The 25641-nt window shown below is 48.6% G+C and overlaps 1 protein-coding gene across 2 annotated transcripts in view; it reads right to left on the bottom strand.

Moving 5' to 3' along the window:
- insrb (insulin receptor b) overlaps nucleotides 1–25641 on the bottom strand; it is a 111140-nt gene that overhangs the window by 66197 nt on the left and 19302 nt on the right. For both annotated transcript variants that reach the window (XM_035414932.1, XM_035414933.1), the window contains exon 2: nucleotides 14258–14806. In XM_035414932.1, coding sequence (XP_035270823.1) covers nucleotides 14258–14806 — 549 coding nt within the window. The remainder of the gene's footprint in view (nucleotides 1–14257; nucleotides 14807–25641) is intronic.

The raw sequence follows: 25641 nt of genomic DNA, 5'->3' as shown, positions 1-25641 counted from the left end.
CGAGCGACAGACAGGGTGAGAGAGAGAGAGAGAGAGAGACAGACAGAGAGAGAGAGGGAGGGAGAGACAGAGAAAGACAAACGGCCGTTTCAGGAAGCCCCGAGTTCAAGACTTGGCAGGGCACTCAAAGTCAGTACTTTCACGCCCGGTTTGCCGGACCACTCACGGACAAAATATTATTTCAGTCTGCGTACCACCAGAGCTGCGCTTCAGGAGAGCGTCAGCGGGCCCTCGCCTGCGAAGCGTCTCTCTCTCTCTCTCTCGGGCGAGCGGTCACGCTGGCGGCCGAGCGCAGGACGGCGGTGAGGGCGAAAGGGCACGCAGGGCTGCCCGCGCCAGGGCGCTGCCCGCAGCAGGGCGCCACCCGCGCAGTTTACCCCCGACGCCGCGTTCCGCGCGGCCTTTTCAACTACGACAAATAACGCAGCTGAGCGCAATCAGGGCAGTCACAGCCTCGGTCTCCACGCAGCGGGACACCCTGGCAACCGCCAGGCAACGCAACACAGTCCCACATTAACACAACACAGTCCCACATTATTGATACTATTATTATTTTACATTTACTACAGAGTGATGTACTGTATCCTATTCAAATTTCCTTGTTGTTTTCTATCCGATAAGGGCTGGATGAGTAACCGTGTGAGAGTTAGGTGCCCATATATCACAGGCCGGGTCCTATCCTCCACTCCTACAGGCCAGAAATCAAAAGCAAAAAAGGGAGTATGCAGCTGGACGGTGGGAAAGTTTTACTTTTCTACCTAATGAGGTGGGTGTCCTTGGTACTGACATAGCTACACACAGATGCACAGCCTTAGTCTAAGAGGGTAAAAAAAAATTTTTTTTTTTTAGTACGTTGTCATACTTCTTTCGGCAAAAATCCAAGACCCTCATAACTGGATCATGTGTGAAGTGTTTTCCTGACAGAACTTATTACAAGACAAGGGTGGATTGTTCTTTTCCAACCGCTGCTCTTAAGCACATGACGCTGGAATTTTGTGCACCCTAGTTTTAATCTTGAAACGAGAAGAAAAACCTACGAAACTTGTAAGAGGCAGGTTCGAGCCCAGCCCGTGTTATTAGTGCACCGGGAGTCTGCGGTGGAAGCACACGCTCGGCCTTCCCCTATTAGGCGCAGGATGGATGAGCTGGCCAGGGTTCATTACCCGGCATTTAAACATTTAGCAGACACGCGAATCACCAGCTCTTTCTACACAGCCGGATATCTCACAGAAGCTACCACAGGTTAAACACGCCCCTCTAACAGAAATGTAACCGTGCAACCTCTGGAGCTAGGAGCCGAGTCCCCTCGCCATTAGCCTACATTACACAGCCATCCCAAAGCATCAGGTCCTCAGAGAGACGAGACAGAGGCCGGTAGGCAGCCACTGGCCACGTTTACACGCACACCACATCCCGAATAACAATCCTTATTCAGGTTGTGGTCAGATTTCCGTTATGCCGTTTACACCTTGTCATGAAAAGAATAACCGAATCTTGAGCTGAATATCCCGTTTACGTGCTTCAGGCAGCGCTAAAGAACGGAGTGCTAGCAAGTCTCCCATGAGCATGAAGTGTGTAAACTTCGCTGGGTGTGACCCACCGGTGTTGTTTTGCCTTAAAATTAGTGCTGTCAATGCGAACACGTTAAGTCAGGCAAATCATGTTTAATGATTAACGCCTTAAGCATTTTAAACTTCCTAAACGTGATTATTTGCATATTTTTTTATATTTTGGCTGCAGCGGTCCCCATAAGTGCAGATCTATGAACAGATTTCCCATCGACCATTCTCTCTAACAGCTGTACTGAAATTAATCATTCAAATTAAAATGAATCGCAGTTGAGTTCAGGCGACAACATTCACAGCCCTACATAAAATAGGCCTACATTGCTTTCCGGGTCTTCCACGTGTCTACTTTGTTTTGTGGTTCGATTAAAAGACTGCTGCTGCCCAAAACAAACCGTTGTTTTGGTGTTTTCTGCTGCCCTTGTATTGCACAACGTTCACTTCCCTGAATTTAGAAATTAAAACATCCGTTTCAACGAAAACGCGGTAGCTGACTTCAACGCCATGCGAATGCATGCACAGACTGTAAAAAACAGGATAAAACGTTTAACATGGTTTTCATTTGCGGATTATCGGCAAAAATAAAAAAATGGCTAAACCGGGTTTTGTTTTTCGGACTGAGGTGTTTACATGAGTATTCCAGATAAGTTTGGAATAACGATTGGCATGTAAACGTGGTCAGCGGCTCGCAGGCGAGTACACAGGAGGAGCAGCAATGCGTACCGTTCGGACGCGTGCGGCACAGCAGCGAAACAACAAAACAGGGATGAAAGAAATATTGTTACAAAAAAACAAAAACAAATGAGCGGATTAAAAAAAATCTCACCGCAACCTGGCTGTTATAAATCACGTAAGAATGGGGAAATTATAATAATTATTATTATTGATAATAATAATAATAATAATAATAATAATAATAAGAAGAAGAAGAAGAAAAAGCAGCAGTATACGAGTCTAGAGGGAAAAAACACGTCTGGGTTTTGACGGACGGGAGATTAAATGTAGTTTCGTTTCTTCCTCGGGAGCTGTTGGTTTCTCAGCCCGGCTGTGGGGAGCGGCTGAGCGCTCGTATTAGAATAGGGAAATGCTGTACTAGTTGTACTATGCAAATAAACATTTGAGAGAACTGCCATTGAGAAGGTGGAGGACAGACCGTCTTCCAGATCCCCCGAGGGCTTCCTGCTGCCAATGAATGAGCGCTACTGTAACCGTACAATCGAGCCAGCGGTGGATCTTCTGTGGGCGCAGTGTGCAGCAAATCGCAACGGAACTGCAGCTGCTGAATCCATTCTTAAAAACCATGCCGTTCACGCTAATAAAATAGGATCCATACTCCGTAATGCACACACTAATGGCAACTGGGGAGGAAAATATGCTCTCTCTCTCACTCGCTCTCCCTCTCGCTCTGTGTGTGTGTGTCTGTGTGTGTGTGTTGTGTTTCTAATCTCCTCAGAGTCCACATAATTATGCCCATTTAAAAATGTGTATACAACATAAGCTGCCAGGAAACTGGCGTCTCTTTCACGACGGGGAAAACACGCCGTGGGACTCACAGAAGCCATTGACGGCAAAATCAAAACCGAAGGGGGGGGGGGGGGGGGGGGCGTCAGCTCTGCGATTCAGAGCACGAGGCCATGCTATAACTGGCAGCGCATGCCTGCAAGCGCATGCCTCTTAGCGAATGCCCCTTAGCGCATGCTCCTCGCTACCGCTCCAGCTCTGTCTCTGCTCCCCAACCAGGACCCCGAAAGCCGCACGTCCCGGGACGGGCTCTGGGCGACGGGCCCCTCCCCGCCCGCGCTCTAATTACACTGAGGCACAGGACACCTCCAAACTCCCCCGAAATGGAGGGATGTGTGTCAAAGTGCAAGCTGAGCCCCTCCTCGCTGGCGCGGGCGGGAATTCCAGTGCACAGGGGACAGGGAGCCGCGCTCCAAGCCTGCCATCAGACCCCAACTGGTATTAGCGCTGCTCTCATACTTTGAGGGGGTGTCATTTCTTTTTTTTGTTTCCCTCTTTGATGACTCTAGTTGCGCCTCAGAGATCGTTTTTCTGCCCCACTGTTGACGCTGGCGTATCGCCCCCGGCAACCCGTTGGCCAGGCGTCCCTCATTAGCGGATGATCTCAGCGGTGGTGTGATGGCGGCGGTCAAACAAAAACAAAACATACGGGCAGACGGTTTATCAATACTGATAAGAGAAATGTTTAAACTCGGCGTTACAGTTTCTAAATATACTCCAAATGGCCACTCGGGAAGGACAGGGATTTGCCAATAAGTACAGCTACAGTAGCCTAGCAGTCAGTTGCTTGCAGCGGCAATGACACACTGGCCAGACAGCTACAGTATCAGTGAATAAGACCAGATTCCCCCTTTGGATCTGCTAGAGCTGCCCGGCACAGTGCTGTGCTGTGCTGTGCAGTGCTGAGCACTGCTGTGCTGTACTGTGCAGTGCTGTGCTGAGCTGTGCTCTCGGTCTTGGTCTTGGTTTGGCACACTTTAGCCACTTTTCCCCCTTGGCAAAACGACCTCTGGCGAAGACAGAAGAGTGAGAATGTGGATTTTGCATGCTTGGACCCAGGCAAGGGACTTCAACCCCACCACTTGCCAGTGGAACAAACAATCTGGCCCTCCATCAAGCCAGGCTTGGGGAGGGGGGGGGGGGGGAAATAAAAAAGAAGAGGACTCAACTCCTTTGCTTTGTCGCTCTCATGCTAGGTCAGGGTCTCGTTCTGTTCGTTCCTGTTCCTGTGCAGATTCATTCTCTGGTCTGGGTCCATGGAACAGGCTCCAGGACGGGCGACACGCACACATGCGCACACACACACACACACACATACACGCACCTCATCCGTTGAGAGAAGGAGTGGCTAGCTCGTATTCTCAGGGCCTGAGACGCAGTCGGGCAGGCCCGGTATTTACCTGCGGTGAACGGCGGCATTAGTGCTAAACTCGATCTTCACCCCGAGCGCCATCTGAGCCGTGGTTACGGCTGTCCTTCCCTTAACACCCTTTCAGGGGCGTGCGAGGAAAGGAGCGGAGAGCGCAGGAGGTCGCGTCCCAATTTACGGGGAGACCGGACCTAATCAGCCCTGCTGCCGCTCCTCATTGGCCGTTCTGGTCAGAGGGAGAGGCGTAATTACCCGCTGCCGCTCCTCATTGGCCGTTCTGGTCAGAGGGAGGGGGCGTAATTACCCGCTGCCGCTCCTCATTGGCCGTTCTGGTCAGAGGGAGGGGGCATAATTACCCGCTGCCGCTCCTCATTGGCCGTTCTGGTCAGAGGGAGGGGGCGTAATTACCCGCTGCCGCTCCTCATTGGCCGTTCTGGTCAGAGGGAGGGGGCGTAATTACCCGCTGGCGGAAGAGAGCGCGAGGGAGGGCCACCGCGCTCCACGCTCCACTATGTTCAATTTATTAGTAAACGGCTAATTGGCAGCAGCAGCTCCAGGAACAGAGTTCAATTTGCTTCCCATTAGAGGGAGAGCTCACTGGAAAAGAAAACAAAAAAGAAAAAAAAGAGTTTAACACAGACATGATTTAGAAAGAAAGAGCGTAGCCAAGAGTGTGTGGTTTTTCTATTTTGTTCCATCCGCGCTCGTGACCTCCGGTGACTACCGGCGGGGCTCTCCTTCCCCCGGCTGCGGGGGGCGGCAGCGGGCCGACGCACTGGTGCGGTCAGACCCCAGGCCTCGGGACAAACGGCTAGCGGACGCGTGTCATACGGCAGCGTGTCATACGGCAGCGCCCGCCGCGCAGCACGGGGTCCCGCGGAGACGGGAGGGGCGGGGAGCCCGTAGCCCCGCGCCGATGCGCACAGACGCTCCGCGCTGGCGGAACATCAGCACTGCCCCAGCGCAAGGCTGGAAGCGGGCCCGCGACAGGCCGCCTGACAAGCGTCACAAACAGAACCCAAAAGACAGAACCATAAAATTCTGCTTTTTTTTCCCCTCCCCTCCCCTTCAAAGTTCATTTTTGAGATTTCCCAGCCATTATTATGTCTATATTTGTTGTTCAATTCATTTTTTTATTTTTTTCATACCCGAGAGCTCCCCAAAAGGACGCTATCGCTGTTGACAGCCTGACGCCAGGAAAAGATCCTCCGGCCATTTCAGGAGCTTACACAACTCAAATGGCATCTCTCATCCACCGTACGCCAGCCCCCTCATCGCCTTGTGACATGAACTCAGAAAACAAACAAAAGCCCCTCACAAACACATGAAAACGTCTGCCGCCAGCAGATCCCACGGTCAGGTGTCGAACCCCGGACCGTGTCGGCGCTGACCGCGGTCTGTGAGCCAGCAGGGCGACGCGCAGTTTGGCTCTAGCCCTGCCCGAGGAAGGAAGGCTTTCCGATTGGCCGGGCCGGGACGCGACGGCCGTGTTTCCTCGCGGTACACACGAGCGCCGTGTCCCTGTTTACTGTGTTTGCTCCGACGCGCTTGTGCCTCAACCTTCTAACCACGTTTTTCAGGGCAGACTGAAAACTCACCTCTTTAGACTGCTCTATGGCTCCCCTGACCCGCTGTATAAATCCTCTCTTCCCAGCTTTGGATGTCCTTTTTGGATAATGTTGTAAGTACAGCTGTGTAATGATAGATTATCTGTCTCGTGGCACATACTCTTGTTATACAGTACATACAAATTGCCGTTTGTTGGGTTAACATTAGGCTTATTGATTAGAAATGGCCCTCTGTGCCATCTTAGCGATATTGCATTTTCGTGCTTCCTGAGACAAACACTGATGTTCTCCACATATGCACACTGCTCTGAATAGGAGTGGCTGCCAAGTGACTGTAATGTAATGTAATGTATGCCCAACCAGGTAATTGGTGCGTTGTTGACAGGACATCTCCACGTTGCACAGACAGTGAGGGTGTGTGAGCTCAGTCTCAGAGCCCAGGCTGCAGGATGGCGTTTCTGAAATCTACCGTCTTTCCCGATGCGCTAATTCGACGGCAAGCTCCAATGGGACGCGATCGCGCACGAACGTGCTACTGTCATCTCGCCGGTCTAGCTTTGAAGCCTTTATGTATTCTTACCGCTGACAACTTGCAAAAGAAAACAGAGCGTATTTTGAGGCCAATCTTGTGCTTCCCTATATACTTCACAAGCACTTCAGAAAAAGGCCATTATGTTCAATGGAGAGGATCAAAGCAGATCTTCCCATCAACACCCAAGCTGATGAAGACAACACTGATTCTCACAGAAGCTCTTAGCTACGTGAGATTCACAACACAAGTGTAATTTTCCCCTTGAAGTCAGTGTTCATGCCAGTGTATGTATTTGGGCTGGTTCACCTCAGCCCTGTGGTAGTGTGGGCGTGAGGGTAGGAGAGACAGAGGGCCTCAATCCATGTAGGAAATGCTACACTGTGCCTTTTGGATAGTTACAGGGGGCAACACCACCCCTTCTGCAGCGAGGCTAGCCCAGCACCCTGTAGCAGGACGCTCTACTCGCAGGCCAAAAATACATTTTAAAACGTCGACTTTGGGGGAAAAGCAAGGGCCCATTGCGCGGGGTTCGAGCTCCAACAGGAAGTGAAGCCCAGCTCTTGAAGCGAGCGCCTCTGGCCAAGCGTCAGGCATGTCCCGTCGACCTACGCGTCCGCGCGAGTTCCATCTCAGAGGGGCACTAGAATGCAGAGACCTGAGGGAACCTGGGAAAAATGCGGTCCGTCTGCTCGCCAGCGCCGGCCGCGTATTCTCCCCGAGACGCGTGCGGGCTGCAGCGGCCGTCTCCTGGCTCCGGCTGCGCGTGCCGAGGGGAGCGCTGGCAGTGCCCCGGGAGGCGCGCTGGCGAAGCTCGTCCGGTCGCTGCACATTCGGCGTGTTTGGTTTTTTGTTTTTATTGCCGCTCAGAGAAGATGCGGCTCCGCCCACACCAGCCTTTCAGTCGTACTTTCCAGCTCAGGAAGAAAGTAAAACCTTTTTATTTTTAGTTTTTAAAACCACCATGACACAAATTTCAGCGGGTCAGGGCGAGATGACCGCAGCTCCACGGGACCGCCAGGGCGTGCGCGGCTCCCAAGCGCCCCGCCGCTTGTTTGCGGAAGGGCACGAGAAAAAAAGAAAGAAAAAAAAGAAACGATAAAGGTGGAATAACGGGAAAGGAGGAAGCGGCTCAGTCCAGCAGGTGAAGGGGGGAAGCCCCTCACTGCCACAGAACAGTCAGGGGGAAATGCTTCAAACTTCTAGAACCATGAGTCGCGAACAACGCGTACGAGTACTAATCATCTTCCAGGATAAACACCAACCCGGGACTGCCTTGCCAATTTCTCTAAAGCCCAAAAGCACACCTCCAAAGATATGTGTACCCTCTGAATACTATTTCTGTGAGGCAGAGTTCAGTAATATTTCAAAACAGCAGCAATACAGTTTGCATAAGGCACCCTGGTGTTTGCATTTTTTATTTTTTGCTAATGGTGCAACCTCAAACAGGTAAACGTGCTACCGCGACCGCTGATGAACAGAAGCCTCCGCGGCGAGGGAGTCAGGCGGCACGTTCGGCGACCGTGGTCACGGAGGAGCACCAAGGGTTAAAGCCAACCGGGGAGAGCGCAGCTTTTTTCCCCCCCCCTCCTGTAGCCGAACTTTGACCTGGAAAACTCCCGGTTGCGCAAGAGCCGATGTCTACGCAGCCGAACAACACTTCACAATAACTGTACACTGTGTGCCAGAGGAGGAGATATCACTTATCTGGGCAGGAGATCTGCTGTTTGTGCTCTGGCCTCCCCCTCTCTCTCTCTCTCTCTCTCTCTCTCTCTTTCTCCGTGCACCGTGGTGCCCTTTCAGTTTACAGAGACAGCGAAACCTTCCGAAGAACCAGCATATCAAGAACATGTATCACCACCCTTCAAGAGACAGCACAATGGCTGATATCTGAAAGACTGATATGTATATAGAAGGGATGGTACAATCTGAAACCATCGCTTGTTACAGCACTGTGGTGTCGGTACTGTGACAAGCTGTACAGGAAACACCAGCCGAGAGAGGACATATTTATAAATCATAACAAATCATAGTTACGGAGACAGAGGGTAGAGCTGAGCAGTTGATTAGCCATAAACACAATTCAGTGTCATTTCCGCTGTCTTGCTAAAAGCATTTGTTCCTAACGCTGCGTGTGAAGAATTGTTTTGAACCGAATTCCAAATGAGGTTTAACGTCGAATGATAAGTCAGGTGCACTTGTGACAGAGCTGATACACATCCGGAGGTTCACATTAACCACATTACGTCTAAACCACATAAACCAACGTACAACAGGAACTAACTGATGAGAACCACAGCGATGCAAAGAATGTTTTGTAAGGACAAATATTGTTTTCACTTTTTCCTGTTTGTGTGCATTTCATTTTTGCTCATATTACAGTATCTAGCATCAGTAAATCATAACCTTAGCTGGGACTATTAGACATGGGGAACACTGCTTTTTTAAGACCGTCATGATTTACAGCTTTTACATGAAATATTTTTGTCGTCGCACTTCCTTAAAGAGAAATCATTTGCATTGAAAGCACATGCCTTCAGTGAGGTGGTGATGAAAGAGAAAGGCAGTTATGGTAAATAAGGACCTCTTCCTCCACCGCCCACCGCCCAACTCCCACATCACACAATGCCACTGTCCTTGGGTAGGGTGGCCTTCACATCTGAATAAGAAACTGTGCGACTGAGAAAGCAGAATAATGGCAAAGAGGAGTGCGTGCGTTCGCATGACTGTGTGTGTGTGTGTGTGTGTGTGTGTTCGCGTTAATGTGTGCGCTTGTGAGCGTGCGTTTGCGTGTTTGTGTCTGCGAGTCTCTATGTGCGTGTGTGGGTGCGTGTGTGTGTGTGTGTGTGTGTGTGTGTGTGTTCGCGTTAATGTGTGAGCTTGTGAGCGCGTGTTTGCGTGTTTGTGTCTGCGAGTCTCTATGTGCGTGTGTGGGTGTGTGTGTGTGTTCGTGTTAGTGTGTGCGCTTGTGATTGCGTGTTTGTGTCTGCGAGTCTCTATGTGCGTGTGTGGGTGTGTGTGTGTGTTCGCGTTAGTGTGTGCGCTTGTGAGCGTGTGTTTGCGTGTTTGTGTCTGCGAGTCTCGATGTGCGTGTGTGGGTGTGTGGGTGCGTGTGTGCGTGTGTGTGTGGGTGCGTGTGTGTGGGGGAGGGGAGAGTTCTATGCGTTTTATCAGGTGCAAAGATCACTCGGCCCTGGCCACGAGCTTTGCATGTGCCTAGCGATGCCCCGACTTGGCAGAGATGCCACGAGTAACCTGTGGAGGTTATACACTTTTTCACAGCCATCTGGCATCCATAGCACTCCGGAGAAACGACTATTTCTAAAAATAAATAAATAAATAAATAAAATAAAAATAAATTTGGCACCTCCCAGACCCCTCTCCTCCTCCTCCTCCCGTTTCTCTCCCCGGCGCGTGCGGGAGCGTGCGGGGCTGCCCCGCCCGCCCGCACCGCGTTTCCCAGGGCCACCCCTCCCCTGCCATGGCACGAGTCGCTTCCACAAAAACAAAAACAAAAAAACAATCGGACCTGAAGGGCTTTGAGAGAGAACTGAACGCCCTGAGTGTAAACTCTGTGATTATGACGCTCGCATACCGCTTCCGAAAGGCTTAACAAAAATAGATTCCGAGGAGCGTGTGAGCCCATGGTTTCTTCTGGCTGCGCTACGCTTTCCTTAAAGATATCCTCAGAGAAAATAAACTCATTGTGTTCATTAAAAAAAGAATCCTTCCTTTCACAGTGTTTTTACAGCTCCCCGTTTATGCATGTAAACACACCCTTTTATGTCTCTCTAAAGCTATACACTTACGCACAGAAAAAAAAGCTCCAGCACTGCGCTGCGCAATCGGCCAGAAAACCCACAAAGACTTCTGACAGCTTGTAAAAACAGGGGAAACTGCAGCTTGCCAGCAGTTTACAAACCTCAAAACAGAGAGGACCTCCCGCATTGTGCTACCTGCAGGAGTCAGGCGCGCAACTTCTATTTATTCGAGGGTGGAAAAGGTAGAAGTGACCGAAAAGAAGTGACTGCAGGCCAGCTGTCACGCTCTGGCGTGACGAGGCTCGAGTCTGAGAGGTGTTAACTGGTTAAGAGCGGTTCTCACTAAACAGGTAAAACAAATCTCTCCGCAACATCACAGGCTGAACCCTCTCCCTGCTGCGCTAAGCAAATGATCCCGAAGACATGGAAATGACACGGTTCTGTCGCTCCGTCACCGCCGTTCTCAGGCGCTGCGGGCGACCCGCCAGAGCCGCGCGCGCTTCCACGGGGACGGGACTGCGGCCCGCGAGCCCAGCGCACGCCTGTTTGACTTCACTCAGCCGTCGGCTAATTTGGGCTGATCCGTGCGGTGAGGTACCTTAGCATTAGGTCAGAAAGCCATAAACACGCTGCGAAAACAGAAAACATTCCATTTCCTCAACAAATTGCGCGGGGGCGGGAGTGCGCGCGTGTGTGTGTGTGAGAGAGAGAGAGAGAGTGTGTGTTTCAGTGTTTTTTTTTTTTTAACTGCAATTGTCATAAATCAAGCGCTTAGTGTTGATTAAACATATGAAGGACAAACACTTAGGGACGGGGAAAAAATACTGTTGGTGGTTCAGTCGTGAACAAATTAAAAGGAAAAAAAAAAAGACAAAACAAAACAACTGAAGCAGAGCTCATCAAAGGCCACGCTAGAATTCAGCTCCGGTCTTTAACTGGATAAAGCTGACGGCACTTGCTAACTGACCGCTTTCAATATGCACAACACGACTGTTTGTCTTTCGGGGGGGGGGGGGGGGGGGGCAGGAGAGGGAAAAAAAACATGGTGCCACACTACTGTTTCAACACATAGTTCAGGGCTACGTGCGCACGCTGTTGCGCAATCAGCCCAGCAAATAGGCTCCATTTTGGAAATGCAGCGTACATGCTAACGTGTCTTTTCCGGCTTTCCGGCCGCGGCCGCCCGCGGTGCGCACGGCCGCCGCGCTCGGGGAGCTGTTTTGACGGGAGGCTCGGGGAGAGCGGCGCGTGCGCGAGTCAGGAACCGCGCGGAGGGAGCGGGGAGGACACGTGTCGGCTGGGGAATGGAAGCTGCTCTCCCCTCTCCAGCCTCACCTCGAATGACGAGAGCGCGCGCGCACCACACACACACACACACACACACACACACACGGCACGCGCACACCACACACACAAACCACACACAAAAACACATACGACACGCGCACACCACACACAAACCACACACACACACTCACTCACACAGAGACATGCGTGCGCCCACACACAGACACAAACACGCACGCACACAGACAGATACGCACACACACACACACACACACACACACACAGAGACAGAGACACACACGCTCGCTCACTCGCTCGCTCACTCCCTCTCTCCCCCCGCAGAGAAGCATTGCATCATACTCTGGAAATGGCTCCTGCTTTGACACAACACTTGACTAAACTAGTGCTTATCACATGAGCGAGAGGGGCGTCATACCTGTGTCCTGCCCTTTCCAGAGCAAAGGACATCAAACAGCCGACGGCGGCCCGCTCACCGCCGCGCTGTTTATGGGCTTCTACGGAAAAACCGTCCGCGCGGCCCGGACCTGAACCGCCGCGTTCGGCCGAGAACGCAGGGAGCGCGCTTGTGCTGCGCGTAAAGCAGCAGTACAGCCGTCCAATCAGAGCGTCTCCCTGTCATTACCCAGCCTCGCAAGCACAAAGCACAGATTCAGCCTAATTGACTCCATGGAATATTTAGTGAACTCTTGGAAATGGATTCCTCTGCGAAGCATGGAGCATTTGGAGAGAGAGGGGATGTATCTTTTTGTATGTAAAAAATTATAAATAAATCCTTTAAAATAGACACCAAAAAAAAAACCACACTTATTTGTGTGCCATACCTACAACACTGTCCTTACCAGTGGCACTATCTAAATGGTATACATTTAAAATGTTTTTTTTTCTTTTTTGTTTTGTTTTTTTTTTTTTTTTAAAAGCAGATTAGTACTACAACACGAATACAATCAGCTACAGATGTAATGCATTACAGGTTGGAAAGTCAGATTGCAGCTTGGAGAGGTAGAACAGAAGAGAAGAGAGAGAGAGGGAGAGAAAGAGGGCACACACCGGGCTTCCGCAGATCAGGGTTTGAGGGGGGAACACGATAAGAAGAATGTGGAGAATGTTCCGGGCTATCTGCCGGAGGAAGGGGTCTGGACGACGGCGGGGGAACATCGCGGTGGATTTGTATTGCCACGAATTCGCTTCCATGTAATACCTGTGCTTTCCTCCCGCAGATTTATGTTTTCTTTTAAGTGGACATCGCCTGCCTGGCCAACAGACCCAGCTTTCAGCTGCTAATCTGACACAGCCCCATTGGTTTATGAGGCACGAGGCAGGCCATGTTTTCTTTTTTTTCTTTTTTTAAGATGTAGATCTTGGATTGCTTGAGCGGCGTGATTTAAAAAAACATCTTACGAGGTTTCTTCGAAAAGCAAGAAAATTATTAAAATGCCGCTGAAGCTTCGGTTCCGTACATTTTTTTCCCCCTGTGGTATGAAAATATGTGACAACAAATTTCCCAAGCCTGTTCTTTGGAAAAGCACTTCCTTGCGACACTGGTGCACGTGCTCTTACGTGCAAATCACCCGAGTGCCTTTATAATAAAGCCATTCACAAAACGAGTGAGATCACAATAACGTACATCCTGTTTCCCTTTAGGGAACAACCTTTAAATGTGTGCAATCTTTACCAATGAAAATAATTTCAAGCATTTTGACATGAGTCACTGACATCATTGCTGATATTTTTACAGACGTGTCCTAAGCGCAAAGGACCCCAAAACCTTCTCCTGCTCAGACTCACTCTGCCATATAAAGCAAACTTTATGAAAAAGTTACAAAGAACAATTTCAAATAGGAAAAAGGCATTCAGATTAATACTCTACTTTCGAGTAGGGTGTTATGATTTTGATCATTTTATTTTCTGGCCCAAACAAAATTAGACTCAAAGTCGTCCTGCTATTGTGGAAATAATTTAAAAGAGGCGGTGATTTATGATTCGTCAGACTTACCTGCAGGGAAAGCATAGAATACGTAGGCGGTCTGTACATTTTTAACACTGTACCAATATCCTACACAAATAAATTAAGGTCGTAAACACAGCACAGAACTAACGGTGTTCAGCAACAATGAGGAGTTGAACACCTAAGGAAATCTACTGATATTAGTTAAAGGAGACAAGCACATGAAAGAAACTTGGAACTAAACACTATTGTGTGTATTTTACTGAAATTCAACATAGCCAAAATAATCTAGCTGGTGACAAAAATCAAAAACCTTATCAGGAGCTTTTGTGAGCTCGACCTTTGACACTGGGACCTAAAAATCTGAGTTCTGTGGAAGAGTTCTGTGGAACAGGGAGCATAACATTTATGTCAAGTTCCAACACGTTTCATTCCTTCTGGGTTTGGCCAGATCCATAAAACCATTTATGGGGGGAAAAACAAAGGTGTAAACTAAAACAACTAAGACATTTGCCCAACAAAGGCCAGGCTTAACATTTTTTGCTTCCTTTCTTACAAAAAACCTATTTTACTAAAAAAAGCTAAAAGAGCTGTGGTGAGGGATTAGAAGGGAAGGACAGGACTCTCAGAACTGCAGGGAGTTGGGGAGCAGGCGGGTTAAAGCACGAGGCCAGGCGGCCGGGCCACTCACTTCTCTGGCAGTGGTCCTGCGTCCAGCAGCGCGCGCTGAAGTGGCCGTTGATGGTGGTCTGGTTGCAGGTGGTCTTGCCCTTGGCCGTGCCGGGGCAGACGTCGCCGCACTCCCGGTCGTTCTTGTTGGAGACGATGTAGTTGTCCTCCACCGAGTCCAGGACCTTGGACCAGTCGAGGGTGGACAGGTAGCAGAGGTCCGGGTTCTTCTCGATGCGCACGGCGCCGCGCGTGATGTTCATCAGGCTGTGGAGCCCGATGTCCTTCAGCTGCAGCATCTCGAAGACCACCAGGGCGTAGTTGAAGAAGAGGTTGTTCCCCCGGACGACGGTGAGGTTGGGGAAGAGGTCGCGCAGGCTCTCCAGGCCGTACACGCGGAACAGCAGCAGGTAGTCGGTGACGACGGTCAGGCGCGGGAAGCTGACGTCGCGGAAGTCCTCCGGCCTGGTCTTGAACATCAGCAGGATCTTCAGGTGGCCCTCGATCACTGTGCAGTTCTCCAGCGACTGCAGGTTGGTCACGTTGTTCCGAATGTCCTTGCTCGGGCAAACTGAAGGGAAGGAGAGAGCGGAACAAAAAATGTACAAAATACTATTAAAATGCTGTTTATTCTAAAATGAACGCAGAACTATCCTGTTTAAGCTTCATTTTCCTCTCAACAACTTAATAACATCCAGTCATATGTTTAGAGGCATCAATCCAAAAATTTCCTAGAAAACTTAATACAAGCAATTACCGATGAATGAGGGCCAAACCCAGAGTATTTATAACAGCAGACGATAATTAGACCAAAGAACTGCTCGGAAATTTTATTTTCATATTTAAAACACGGACCGAAAGGCCGAGTGGACTTGAAGTGAGCGTTTCTTTAAAAATGTAGGCTGTGATTTAATCATCTTTAACCATCAATCATCTTTAATCCGTGGCGGATTTCCAGCGAGGGAGTCACGGGGCCCGGGCTGCGTTAGCAGCGCCGCTGCTGTCAGTCATGCTCAGCCCTGCCCGCTCCATTCACAAGCTACGCGTACCGCCAGAGGAGGACGGGAGAATTCATTAGACCAGAGATACTTATGACACACACACAGAGCAGGAACATCTGCCGGTGGATAATAAAAAGCAGCACTTCATTCAGTACGGCATCATGATTCAATCATTACATATGGCGAATTCTCCGATGCCTTTTCCGTATTTCTTCCAAAGCATTATTCATTTCCCCCCCCCCTTTTCCTGCCTCCTTGTTTCGTCTAAAATCCCGGACAACGGCTTACGTCGACGGCCCCTTTCCCAGGAAGAGCGCTCGGCCAGCCGAGCCATCTCGTGAGACGCGCGCGTCACGTCCGCCGCAGCGGTGCGTCTGAAAGGGGCGTTCTCCTGTTGCACGGGCTCTTGGGTAAAGCAGGGCTCTACAGACGTCAGCAGTGCCGCTGCAGCCTCTCCAGTGTCTACTTCAATTGCCCACTACTAACTCAAAATGGAATGTATTTCAGGGACCAGAGACCAGAGGGACAATGACAGTCAGACTTGACTCTTATTTATTAACCTTTGTTTATACAGGGTAGGTTGACTGAGCACGCATGCTCTTTTACAGCAAAGCACGGTTAATGGCCCCCACTCCCCCCCCCCCAGTAAGCCTGACGTGAAGCTGGAGTACCCGGAGGAAACCCACGCGGACACGGGGAGAACACATGGACTCCACAGAAGGGCCCCGGCCAGGAATCAAACCCAGGACCTACCAGTGAGTCGACGGTGCTATCCACTGCACCACGACAGGGTTAGGAGTAAAAAAACGGTTTTACTGTATGTGGAGGAACAAGGAGCAGAGAAGGCTCCAGAACAGACTGCACGCGTGCGTTTGTGTTTACAGCACGAAGGTCACATGCTTTCCCAGATAACAAGCGCGCTGTTCCCTGCGAGCGAGAACGCACTGCTCTCCACTTTTCGCAAGCGAGAACGCACTGCTCTCCGCTCTCCACGGCAACGCGGGGGGCGGCTCGCGGAGCAGGACCGTCCACACGCGCTCGCCGCGAACGAATGCAGGATTGCATCATGGGAACACAAACAGCCAGGCCGTCTGGCTGCCCGCGCGCCGCTGCTCATCGTGCAGAACGCTCTTCAGCAGGTCCGGGACGGGACGGTTTGACAGAGCAGACCTGTAAACAGCAGCCATGCTCAAATCCGGGCGTGGACAGAACAAAAAAGCCTTTCTGGCATTTCCTGGGGAGAAGCTTTCCAGTGAATTTCAGGCTTGCTGGGTGTTGCGCTGTAGACGTGGTGGTTTAAGTTCGGCGCTGCTCTGGAGTTTATAGGTAAGGTCAGCCTAAGCGGAGATAAAAGGCAAGAGCTTTACGACTCGCGAATCGGGTCAACTGCACAAGACGCTGGAAGCGCAGATACAGGAAGTGCAAAATCCTGTCCCGTTCCAAAAGTCACAATGACCTGGCCGCGAAGCAGTTACAACCGTAAATCTAGCGGACAGGACTCTGTGGTCCACAAATAAAATGCGACTGAATTGAGAAAAATAAGTGCCCTGATTCTATCCGACGGCTTTTAATGATTTCTTACGCCCCCCATGATTTGGTTTTGTACAACAGTCTGTGAACGCCCATTTAATTAGGTTAAACCTGACTTTAGTATTACATCGGAACATAAGCAATTCCACTGGGCCAGCCAGAATAGTTTTACTGAACTAATATCACTAAATCAGCCAAACATCAAACATTGGCATGATGAGAAAATATTAACATTATTACTTTAAGACCACCAACATCTAAAAATACGCTGAACACTGCAGAAAACCCAGATTACACCGTCATACTAAAATAAGGACAGAACAGAATATTGCGGAGAAATACTATCATCGCATTTCCGCAAAACAATAATAGCCATTGCACAGCTATCAGCCCAGTTATTAAACCCTTTTGGTTGTCATAGTGTTAGAGTAGCAACAAAGAAGCCGCCTATCATTCACCTTCCGCTATTGTGTACGGCTACCAGTAATCCGTTGTGTCCATCCGTTTAAACTGGGCTTGACACTGTGACAATGCCAACAACAGAAGCAGGTAGAAATGCTGCAAGCGCACTGACAATATTGCTCACAATTACACAGCCCTGAACAAAAAAGGGGGCGAATAAACTCTGTTACATCAGGTCCCTCAAGACTTAATTGGGCAAACATAATAAAAAAGGCACTATCTCTCCATAGCAACAAGTCACAGCAGCGTACACAGACCAGAGCCGCCGGCGGCCCGGGCCATTCACATGAGCTGAAGTACTGAAGGAGGCTCTTCTGCTCAGCGTGATGTGGCAGACTGCGTGAGGCCCCTGACTGCAGCTCAGACACAGAGAGGGCGAGACACTGTGCGTCTGTGGTAAACCTCAAAGAGAGCGATCGGAACGATTAGGCCTTACACAGCGTTAAAAAAAAGGTGCGCACATCGCAGCCGATCGTGACAGTCAATTTTTTATATGCTGCCAGTGGCCTGAAGAGAAACGGTGGTCAGGTCAGCACATTTGATGGGATGGGGGGGGCGGGAGCGCAAGTTTTGGAGCCACTGCATTAACCTTTGCTTACTTTTCAGAGACCTCTTCACACATACAGGTTCAGCAAATCATTTCAATGCAGTAGGACCCTGCTTACTAAAACGCTTTGCTGAGAAGGAACCTGCATATTTTGGTGAGCTTGCATAAGCCTCTCACAACAGCTTCCTTCACCCTTATAGTGGAAATGAACACCCCCCCCCCCCCCATCGTTTCCACCCGCTTCATATTGCGTGGAATGTGTGAAGAAACAGCAGGGGAATGCTTGTAATTACACTTCTAAGTTCATCACTGTTAAAGAGGCCACCAATTTGTCAAAGAATCCAGAACAGCATAATAAATATACTGGGTTTATTTGTGTATTTCCATGTCCCCCCCTCCCCCTGCCCACAAGTATCTTGTGGCATTAGCAAACTTTTTTTTTTTGTTCCCCTTTTGCCTAACCAAAACCGACAGACTAAATCCGGACAGAATTAACTGAGGGATGTTACACATCAACCCGCTCAGCGTGACAATAACAGTGTAAGCTTGAGTTTATATTGGCCATACTGAAAAAAAGGTTATGTAACCTAAAATTGTAATATTTGGGAGGCCAACTTTTGGTAAAAGGCTGCGACCTAATCTCAGAACTCCAGGTCACAATTTACAAATCTCAAAATGGCCGCCGAAGCGTAATTACAGGAATGAGGGCTCCTGGGGTGGCAAATGCAGCTGGAGCAGGGGTTCTTGGGGCAGCGTTGCATCCAAAGCACCAGAATGGAACTGCATTGGGAGTTTAACTGTCCTCAACATCGCTCAAGGAGGGAGGCTTTCGGTCAGCAACGTGTTACCCAGCTCCCCTTGCATGAACAAAAGTCCCTTATAGGGCTCCAGCAATGTGACTGTGGCACCTGTATCAGGAGTCAGGAGAACAGATGCAAAGAGAGTAGCTGCGCGGATCAGCCGGGGGACTGCTCTGAAAAAAGTGCCAATTGGCTGAATTCCCTTCAGAGGACGTGCGAGGCAGTGCGTAGCGCTAGCACGCGTATTTTGTTTAAGCCAGAGTCAAACAGGCAGCTGTGCAAAGCAGAGCACATACGTACACGTCAACAGCTTAAAATGAGCCAGCTGCTTTCCCATTATGTTTAAAATAGTCCCGACTTCCTCTTTGACCATTTTGAAGAACAAAACAGAGTCATAATTTTTTTTTTTTTTAAATGTATAAGTGGTTTGCTATAGGTATAAAATTGTGTTACTTTCCTTTATATGCAAGAGCAAACTGTATCTCCGTGGAATTTTGGCATCAATCATTGACAGGGCAATTCTTCAGAGGATTAATCTTTATCATGCCCCGCTGGGCAACACGAGGTGACAAATAGGAGAAAAACTTTATTTTTCATGTTTTTTAAAGACGTGTCAGAATAACAAATGAAAAAAGGCTAACAGCGGCAAAGATGGGGCGGAGTCTGGAAATAAGACTGGTCCTGATTGATTGGTTGCTATTTCTCCTCACTGACAAAAAAAAAAAAAATAGGGAAATATGTTCATGGCAAGAATAAAAATGTGATTGTGTAGAATGTTATTACTCTTTAAACACTTTGCTTAGGAGTTCAATTTTCTGTTAGGCTAAGCATATAAGACACACACTCAATATGGTTAGCTAATTGCTACTGATAACCCAAGCGTATAAAAATAATTCAGTCTGAATCAGAGTTCTCAGACCTTGCCTTTATGAACGGGTTTATCTTACACATTTCAAATGAGGCGATTATTTTATTTAGCCCCCCGCCGCCCCCCCCCCCCATAAGGGAACCTCAAACGTGCCCTCAGGACTGTGATTTCTGCTCGCTTGGGTCAGCAGAACCCTTGTCATATCTCAGGTTCGAGGGCGCAAAGTACGAATACAAAACGTTCCTTTGTTCAGTCTTGCCCCGCGAAGACATTTCTATTTTCAGGTGAAGAAGCACTTCAAGCGTCTCTTCCACAAGCATTCCAAGTACTTAAATTCCCCCTTTACCTCCGAGTCACAGCAACAATCCGACCCCTTTTACCTTCGTGTAGCAAGTGTTGAACTGCAGAGGAAGGGGACAAGCACCCCCGTTAACTTTCATCGCTCCAAACTGGTTTTATAAACATCTGACCACCTCAGATAACCTTTGTTCTGGATCAAAGAGTCATAAACAGGCGAACGTACGATGCTCTCTTCATGCCCACCCATGTGAAAAAATAGTACGGTGAAGCATACCTGAAGCATGCCATTTTAAACGCAAGAATTCCTTTAGTATAATTACAGTTCATATCAAGCATGCTTGGTGTACTATTTTTTCCCCACACGCTGCATACATGTTCTCAGTCTCTGTTATGAGACATAGCACAGCAATCAAAACTATGCGAAGGCTTGCTATATACTTGTTACAGTCTTCTACACTTAATGCAAACCAAGATGTTTAAATGACTATTTAAATCAACTGCAAACAAGCAGCAGAGTTCTTTCAACCGATATTCCACAGCTCTCATCTAATAATTATTTTTAGGGTGGCGGGATTATTACGGTTTTGTAGTATACTTAGAAGCTGGACGGAATCTGTGCAGCAGCCAGAAATACTGACACTTTTTATAAAGCCCCATTAAATATTAATAACCGATTCCCACACACAGAAGACAGCCATCCGGTGACAATCTAATATACCCTTGGGAGAGGAGGGTGGCTAAGCCAATGGTTAATGCAGGTTATCAGTACTTGTGGGAGCTCCAGGACTGTGTTGTTCTCACACATGCTGAGCATGAGCCACTTCCCCTTCTCTCCAACAGCAATCTATTACCTCTGACGGATGGAAAGAGGACCTGACTTGACTGAGAGGTAAGGGGACACCGACCGATCACTCATCTTACAGATTTATGGGTGTCACCGTGATGACGTCATGTTTGAACTCACAGCCTGTTTGTGCTAAACCACAGAGGAAAATTTTCCGTCCTTTAAAAATAAGAAAGGGAAAGGGGGGGGGGGGGCGGGGAGGAGGACTTCCAACAAATCTGCCACTATGTTCTCAATCAAATGCTTTTCACTGGAGCCAGAATCCCGGAACAGCTCAGGGAGCAAAATAAAAAAAATACCTATAAAATAATTTTTTTTTTTTGAACACAAGTGAAGTTATCAGCTTCCATTTTCCCTTGCAGATAGCGATCGTGGCGCAAACTTGAATTAAAAGCTTGTTGTTACACTTTAGTTCTGTACTGTAAACAAGCGAGTTTCTACAGATAACATCTACAAACGCCCCGCTCTTTTAAAAAAGAAAAGAAAAGGAGAGAGAGAGACGCTGGCAGTTATATGAAATGACCTAGTGATGTAAGCGCCATGACGCTTAGATAGCAGCACCTGCTGCGCTCGCCCTCACCTCCACAACGTAAGCGTCAGTTCAGTCTAGTTCTCCAATCGGCTCACAGGAAACACTGCACCTACTGCACCATGTGAAAATATCTGACTCGTTTGATTGCAATTAATATCTTTTTGGGGGGATGTGGGGGGACGGTCGTGGCTAAAAATTGATCTCAACTTCTTCCTTAAAAAAAAATAAAAATAAAAATCTGACTCTCTGTGGTCAATGAGGATCAAAGACAGAAGTGTGGTATTTCTGAATATTATCAAAAAATGATAAAGATCAAATTTAATAAAAACTGAAAATTCCCTCAAGAAGTAAATATGACTTTTTCCAGTAATAAGGTGATTTGCCAAAAATCCCCACTGACGATAATTCAATGATAACGCTGGCTGGTGGGTAATTAAGACCCACCCTTCTCACACTGCTGCACTCACTAGGGCCACAGGACACCAACATCTCTTACCAGACACCTCTTGTGTAACAAGTACAACGGCCTGGAGAATACATATGACATTACAGTTTTTAACCCACCAAATCTGGGTTAAACGTAAGGGGTAAATCTGGACCGTAGATGGACGCTTACGACCGCATGGCTCGAGTCACCGCTCAGGGAGAATCTCTCCTTTCAGTTTGACAGCGACGCGGTAACACAAGCACCATGACGGCTAGCATGAAGCGCTAGGCCTCCGACAAGGCAGCAAAATGGAGTCTCGTCTTTATTTAACACAGGGACGAAGGGTGGACTGGGTGGGGGGAGGGCGGGTTGCAGCGGGGCCACTGTAGCTTTAAAACAATGACGCTTCCAAACAGTGGAGCATAAATCTGGGGGACATTTTGGAAGTAACGCGACCCCCCCCCCCCCCCCCCCCGCCGAGGATGACGTAAGGCCTCCAGGACGGTTAGCAATCACATGCATGAATGGAAATCTCGATGGCACGCTGTTACTCGAGCGCATGCACACAATGGCTTAATGGGTCCGAGGCGTCCGCTCTCGGGCCCAGACGACACGGGAAAGAACAACAGCCCGGCGGGCCGGCTCCTCAGAGCGAGGGGCCGGCCAATTACGGGCCCGGGGGCAGGCCGCTCCGCCACGCCGCGGCTCCTCGCCGCTGAACCGCCAATTAATCAAGCCGGCGTGGAGCCGGGAGGGAGCGACTCCATATAGGGACGGGCGGCGGACCCGTCGGCGGCAGCGGGACCCTCCGTGGCGCGCGCGGCCCCGCCTCGCCCCGCAGTAAGCGTTTTCAACTGGAGCGTTATTTTTAGCGTCGCATTCCCAATCGAGAATTTAATACGCCTCCACCAATAGTAACTGCCGCTTGGAAATTGGAACACTGCGGCTCCGGAACGTATGTCAGGAATTCCGGAGCGCTCCAAGGGGGGGGGGGGGGGGGGGGGGGGCGGTTGGCCCCGGCGATGTGGTCACCGGCCTTCCATCATGACCGCATGAAACTTAACCCAGGCGTAAACAGAAATTCATGAATTTTATTCAAAGTGTAATTTTCTTTTGCAAATTTTATCAACATTTGTGTACTTTTAAAAAAGGTGCCATTACCGTATATGGATTACCAAACATTTTTTAAATAAAAAGTTGATATAAAATCCCCTTGAAAAGAGATTTTGCCAAAATCAAGACCGCAATCCCCCCTGCAAGCAAACAAAAAAAATTGATTAAAAAAACCGCAAAAAAAACACAGTGTGGGTGACCTGAGGCAGCCTTTTCAACAGACCCCAAGGACTAATTTATCTGTTTGCTCCACTGAGACCACAACTAGTGGGGATATGATTCAAAGAATGGTACGGTATGATACTGTACTTAAAACTGAGATCGCAGTTAGGGCATCCAAGTTTAAAGAGATGGCAGGTTGATCGCTTCCACTAAAATTACAGGTTGCTGAGGCATACCCCATAATGTTATCTATAGAGCGATAAGAGTTTGGCTAACCGCACTCAGGGTTTCCTACAGAAATAACTACAATGACCACAAACCCTCACTCCTTACGGTGAACTTCTGTAGCCTCTGACCTCATAACCACACTGAATTTCAATACAGCTTGCTACAGAGAGAAGCTGATAGAGCCAAATGCCTGTCAGACGTGTTACCAATCGGGGGGGGGGGGGGCGGGGAACTGATTCTATAGAATGGAATGCTCATGCTCATAGTGAACGCACAATATTACTGCATTTACTATATTTTAAACACACTGAATTTACGCAGCGATAAATCTCATGTCCGTGGACCCGTTCTGCCAAACGCGTCGCCATCTTAACCTGGCGTCTGCTCGCTGATTAAAAGCAAAAATGCGCAACACGAACCCTGCATCACAAACCCTGCATCACAAATCACTGCATCACAAACCCCGCATCACAAACCCTGCATCACAAACCCCTGCATCACAAACCCCGCATCACAAACCCTGCATCACAAACCCCTGCATCACAAACCCCTGCATCACAAACCCCTGCATCACAACCCCTGCATCACAAACCCTGCATCACAAACCCCTGCATCACAAACCCCTGCATCACAAACCACTGCATCACAAACCACTGCATCACAACCCCTGCATCACAACCCCTGCATCACAACCCCCGCATCACAAACCCTGCATCACAACCCCTGCATCACAACCCCCGCATCACAACCCCCGCATCACAACCCCTGCATCACAAACCCTGCATCACAAACCCTGCATCACAAACCCTGCATCACAACCGCTGTTGACACATGAGTGGCGGCTGAAAGGCCGTTATAAAGGCACGCATTCACAGCCAGAGGGGCTCCCTGCTTCTTTATCCAGCTATCAGCTCACATTCCCCTATGCCACCGATAGCCTTGCCAAACACTTTAGCACACAACAGCGCCGTACACGAGAACACAGGTACATTTACTCAAAGCACTTCACCTTTGTTTGTTTTATTAGACAGAAGCATTCGGTGAAGCCTGCATTCCCTCATAAAGCAGACAGAAGAAACTGCTCTATACAGTATACACACACACACACACACACACACACACACACACACACACACCATAGGCTTAGTTTCGTTCAGGAAACACTGCATACCTGATGTGCGGAGCATGTCAAATTTATCATTCATGCACACTGTGCCTAGTAATCTCAAACAATACCACCATTCCCATCACTGTCACACATAAGAAATGTAGAGACATCTGAACACTCACTTTATCATGGCAACAATACAGAAGGGTCAAATTCAAGTCACTCAAACACAAAGCATGTAATCTCAAATTATCCCTAAATACACACAAACTCTGCTAAATAATTCAAATAAGTAGCCTAATCTAAAATCAAAATGAGGCGTTTCAAGTCAGTCTGACCCAGCTTTCACAAACAGTTGCCATATTTATATCGAGTTGCTTTATCTTGCCATCGCAAGAGAACGCCAACAGTCACCAAGTCACTAAACGCCTTAAGACCACAGAAGCGATTTCTGTCACGTGCTTATTACGCACTTGAAAACAACGCACAGAAAGCGTGTGGATACTTCCTACAATGACTTATGCTAGCAGCTGTGTGGTTAAAGAGAGGTGCTGTTTATGCTCGGTACATATCAGTAACTTGGCATTTTTACACAGTAAAAGTTTTTGTTGAGAGACATACAGTAACTGACGCACACCTGGTAGGCATCACACATTTGTCACTTTACAAAGTGTGTCTACCTAACTAGCATTTCACCAACACAGTCTGACGTAAATGCAGTGGCCTGTCCACTGGTTTATTTAAAACTTGAGGCAAATCACTAATTACATCGTAGCTGCTACACTGACAAATCTGAGGTTGCTGAAGGGTCATTCAAAAGTCACACATGATCCTAATCATGTGTAATCAAAAGCCAAAAGTACAAGATACATCTTTACTTACACATTACCTTATTTTCCCAATACCCAATCAGCACACAGCAGTTCTGACCTATGGAACTTGTCATTTCCTGACAGCATTCCAAAATGACTGCTGTTAATCGACAGAAGCGCAGGATGATACCAGAACCCCTCCATAAGCGTACACAAAAATCAATTTTTTGAGGATGTGGTATTCTAATACAAGGCACCTGTTGCAGAATTGACTCTGTCACCCATTCAAAAGTGCCCTCTTATATTTAGTATCTGGTTACTGCACAGGACGTGTGTCAATGCACGGACGACTGCAGAACTGATAAAAGACAGTCATTCGTGGCACTTTCTATCAGATCCCTGGCCAAGGGAAGACCGAAATTAAATCACAGGGGCGATTTTGGTTTTGTTTCAACATCAGCGGCGGAGGTGTGGAACGTCACGGGTCACTGTTCAAAAAATGTTTTTTTAAGCAGAAGGGAGATTACATGTCAAAGGCTCCCCTGAATGTGGCTTTTCGGTCACGCAAATTTGCGGAGAGCTGCCGCCAAATGATTGAATATGAGAACACACCAAAAAATAAATAAATACATAAATAAATAAATAAATAAAAAATCAAGATGAAAACAAAAC

The sequence above is a fragment of the Anguilla anguilla genome, chromosome 4, assembly GCF_013347855.1.
Source record: "Anguilla anguilla isolate fAngAng1 chromosome 4, fAngAng1.pri, whole genome shotgun sequence".
In the NCBI taxonomy this organism is placed as follows: domain Eukaryota; kingdom Metazoa; phylum Chordata; class Actinopteri; order Anguilliformes; family Anguillidae; genus Anguilla; species Anguilla anguilla.
This window is presented reverse-complemented; position numbering and strand designations above follow the sequence as displayed.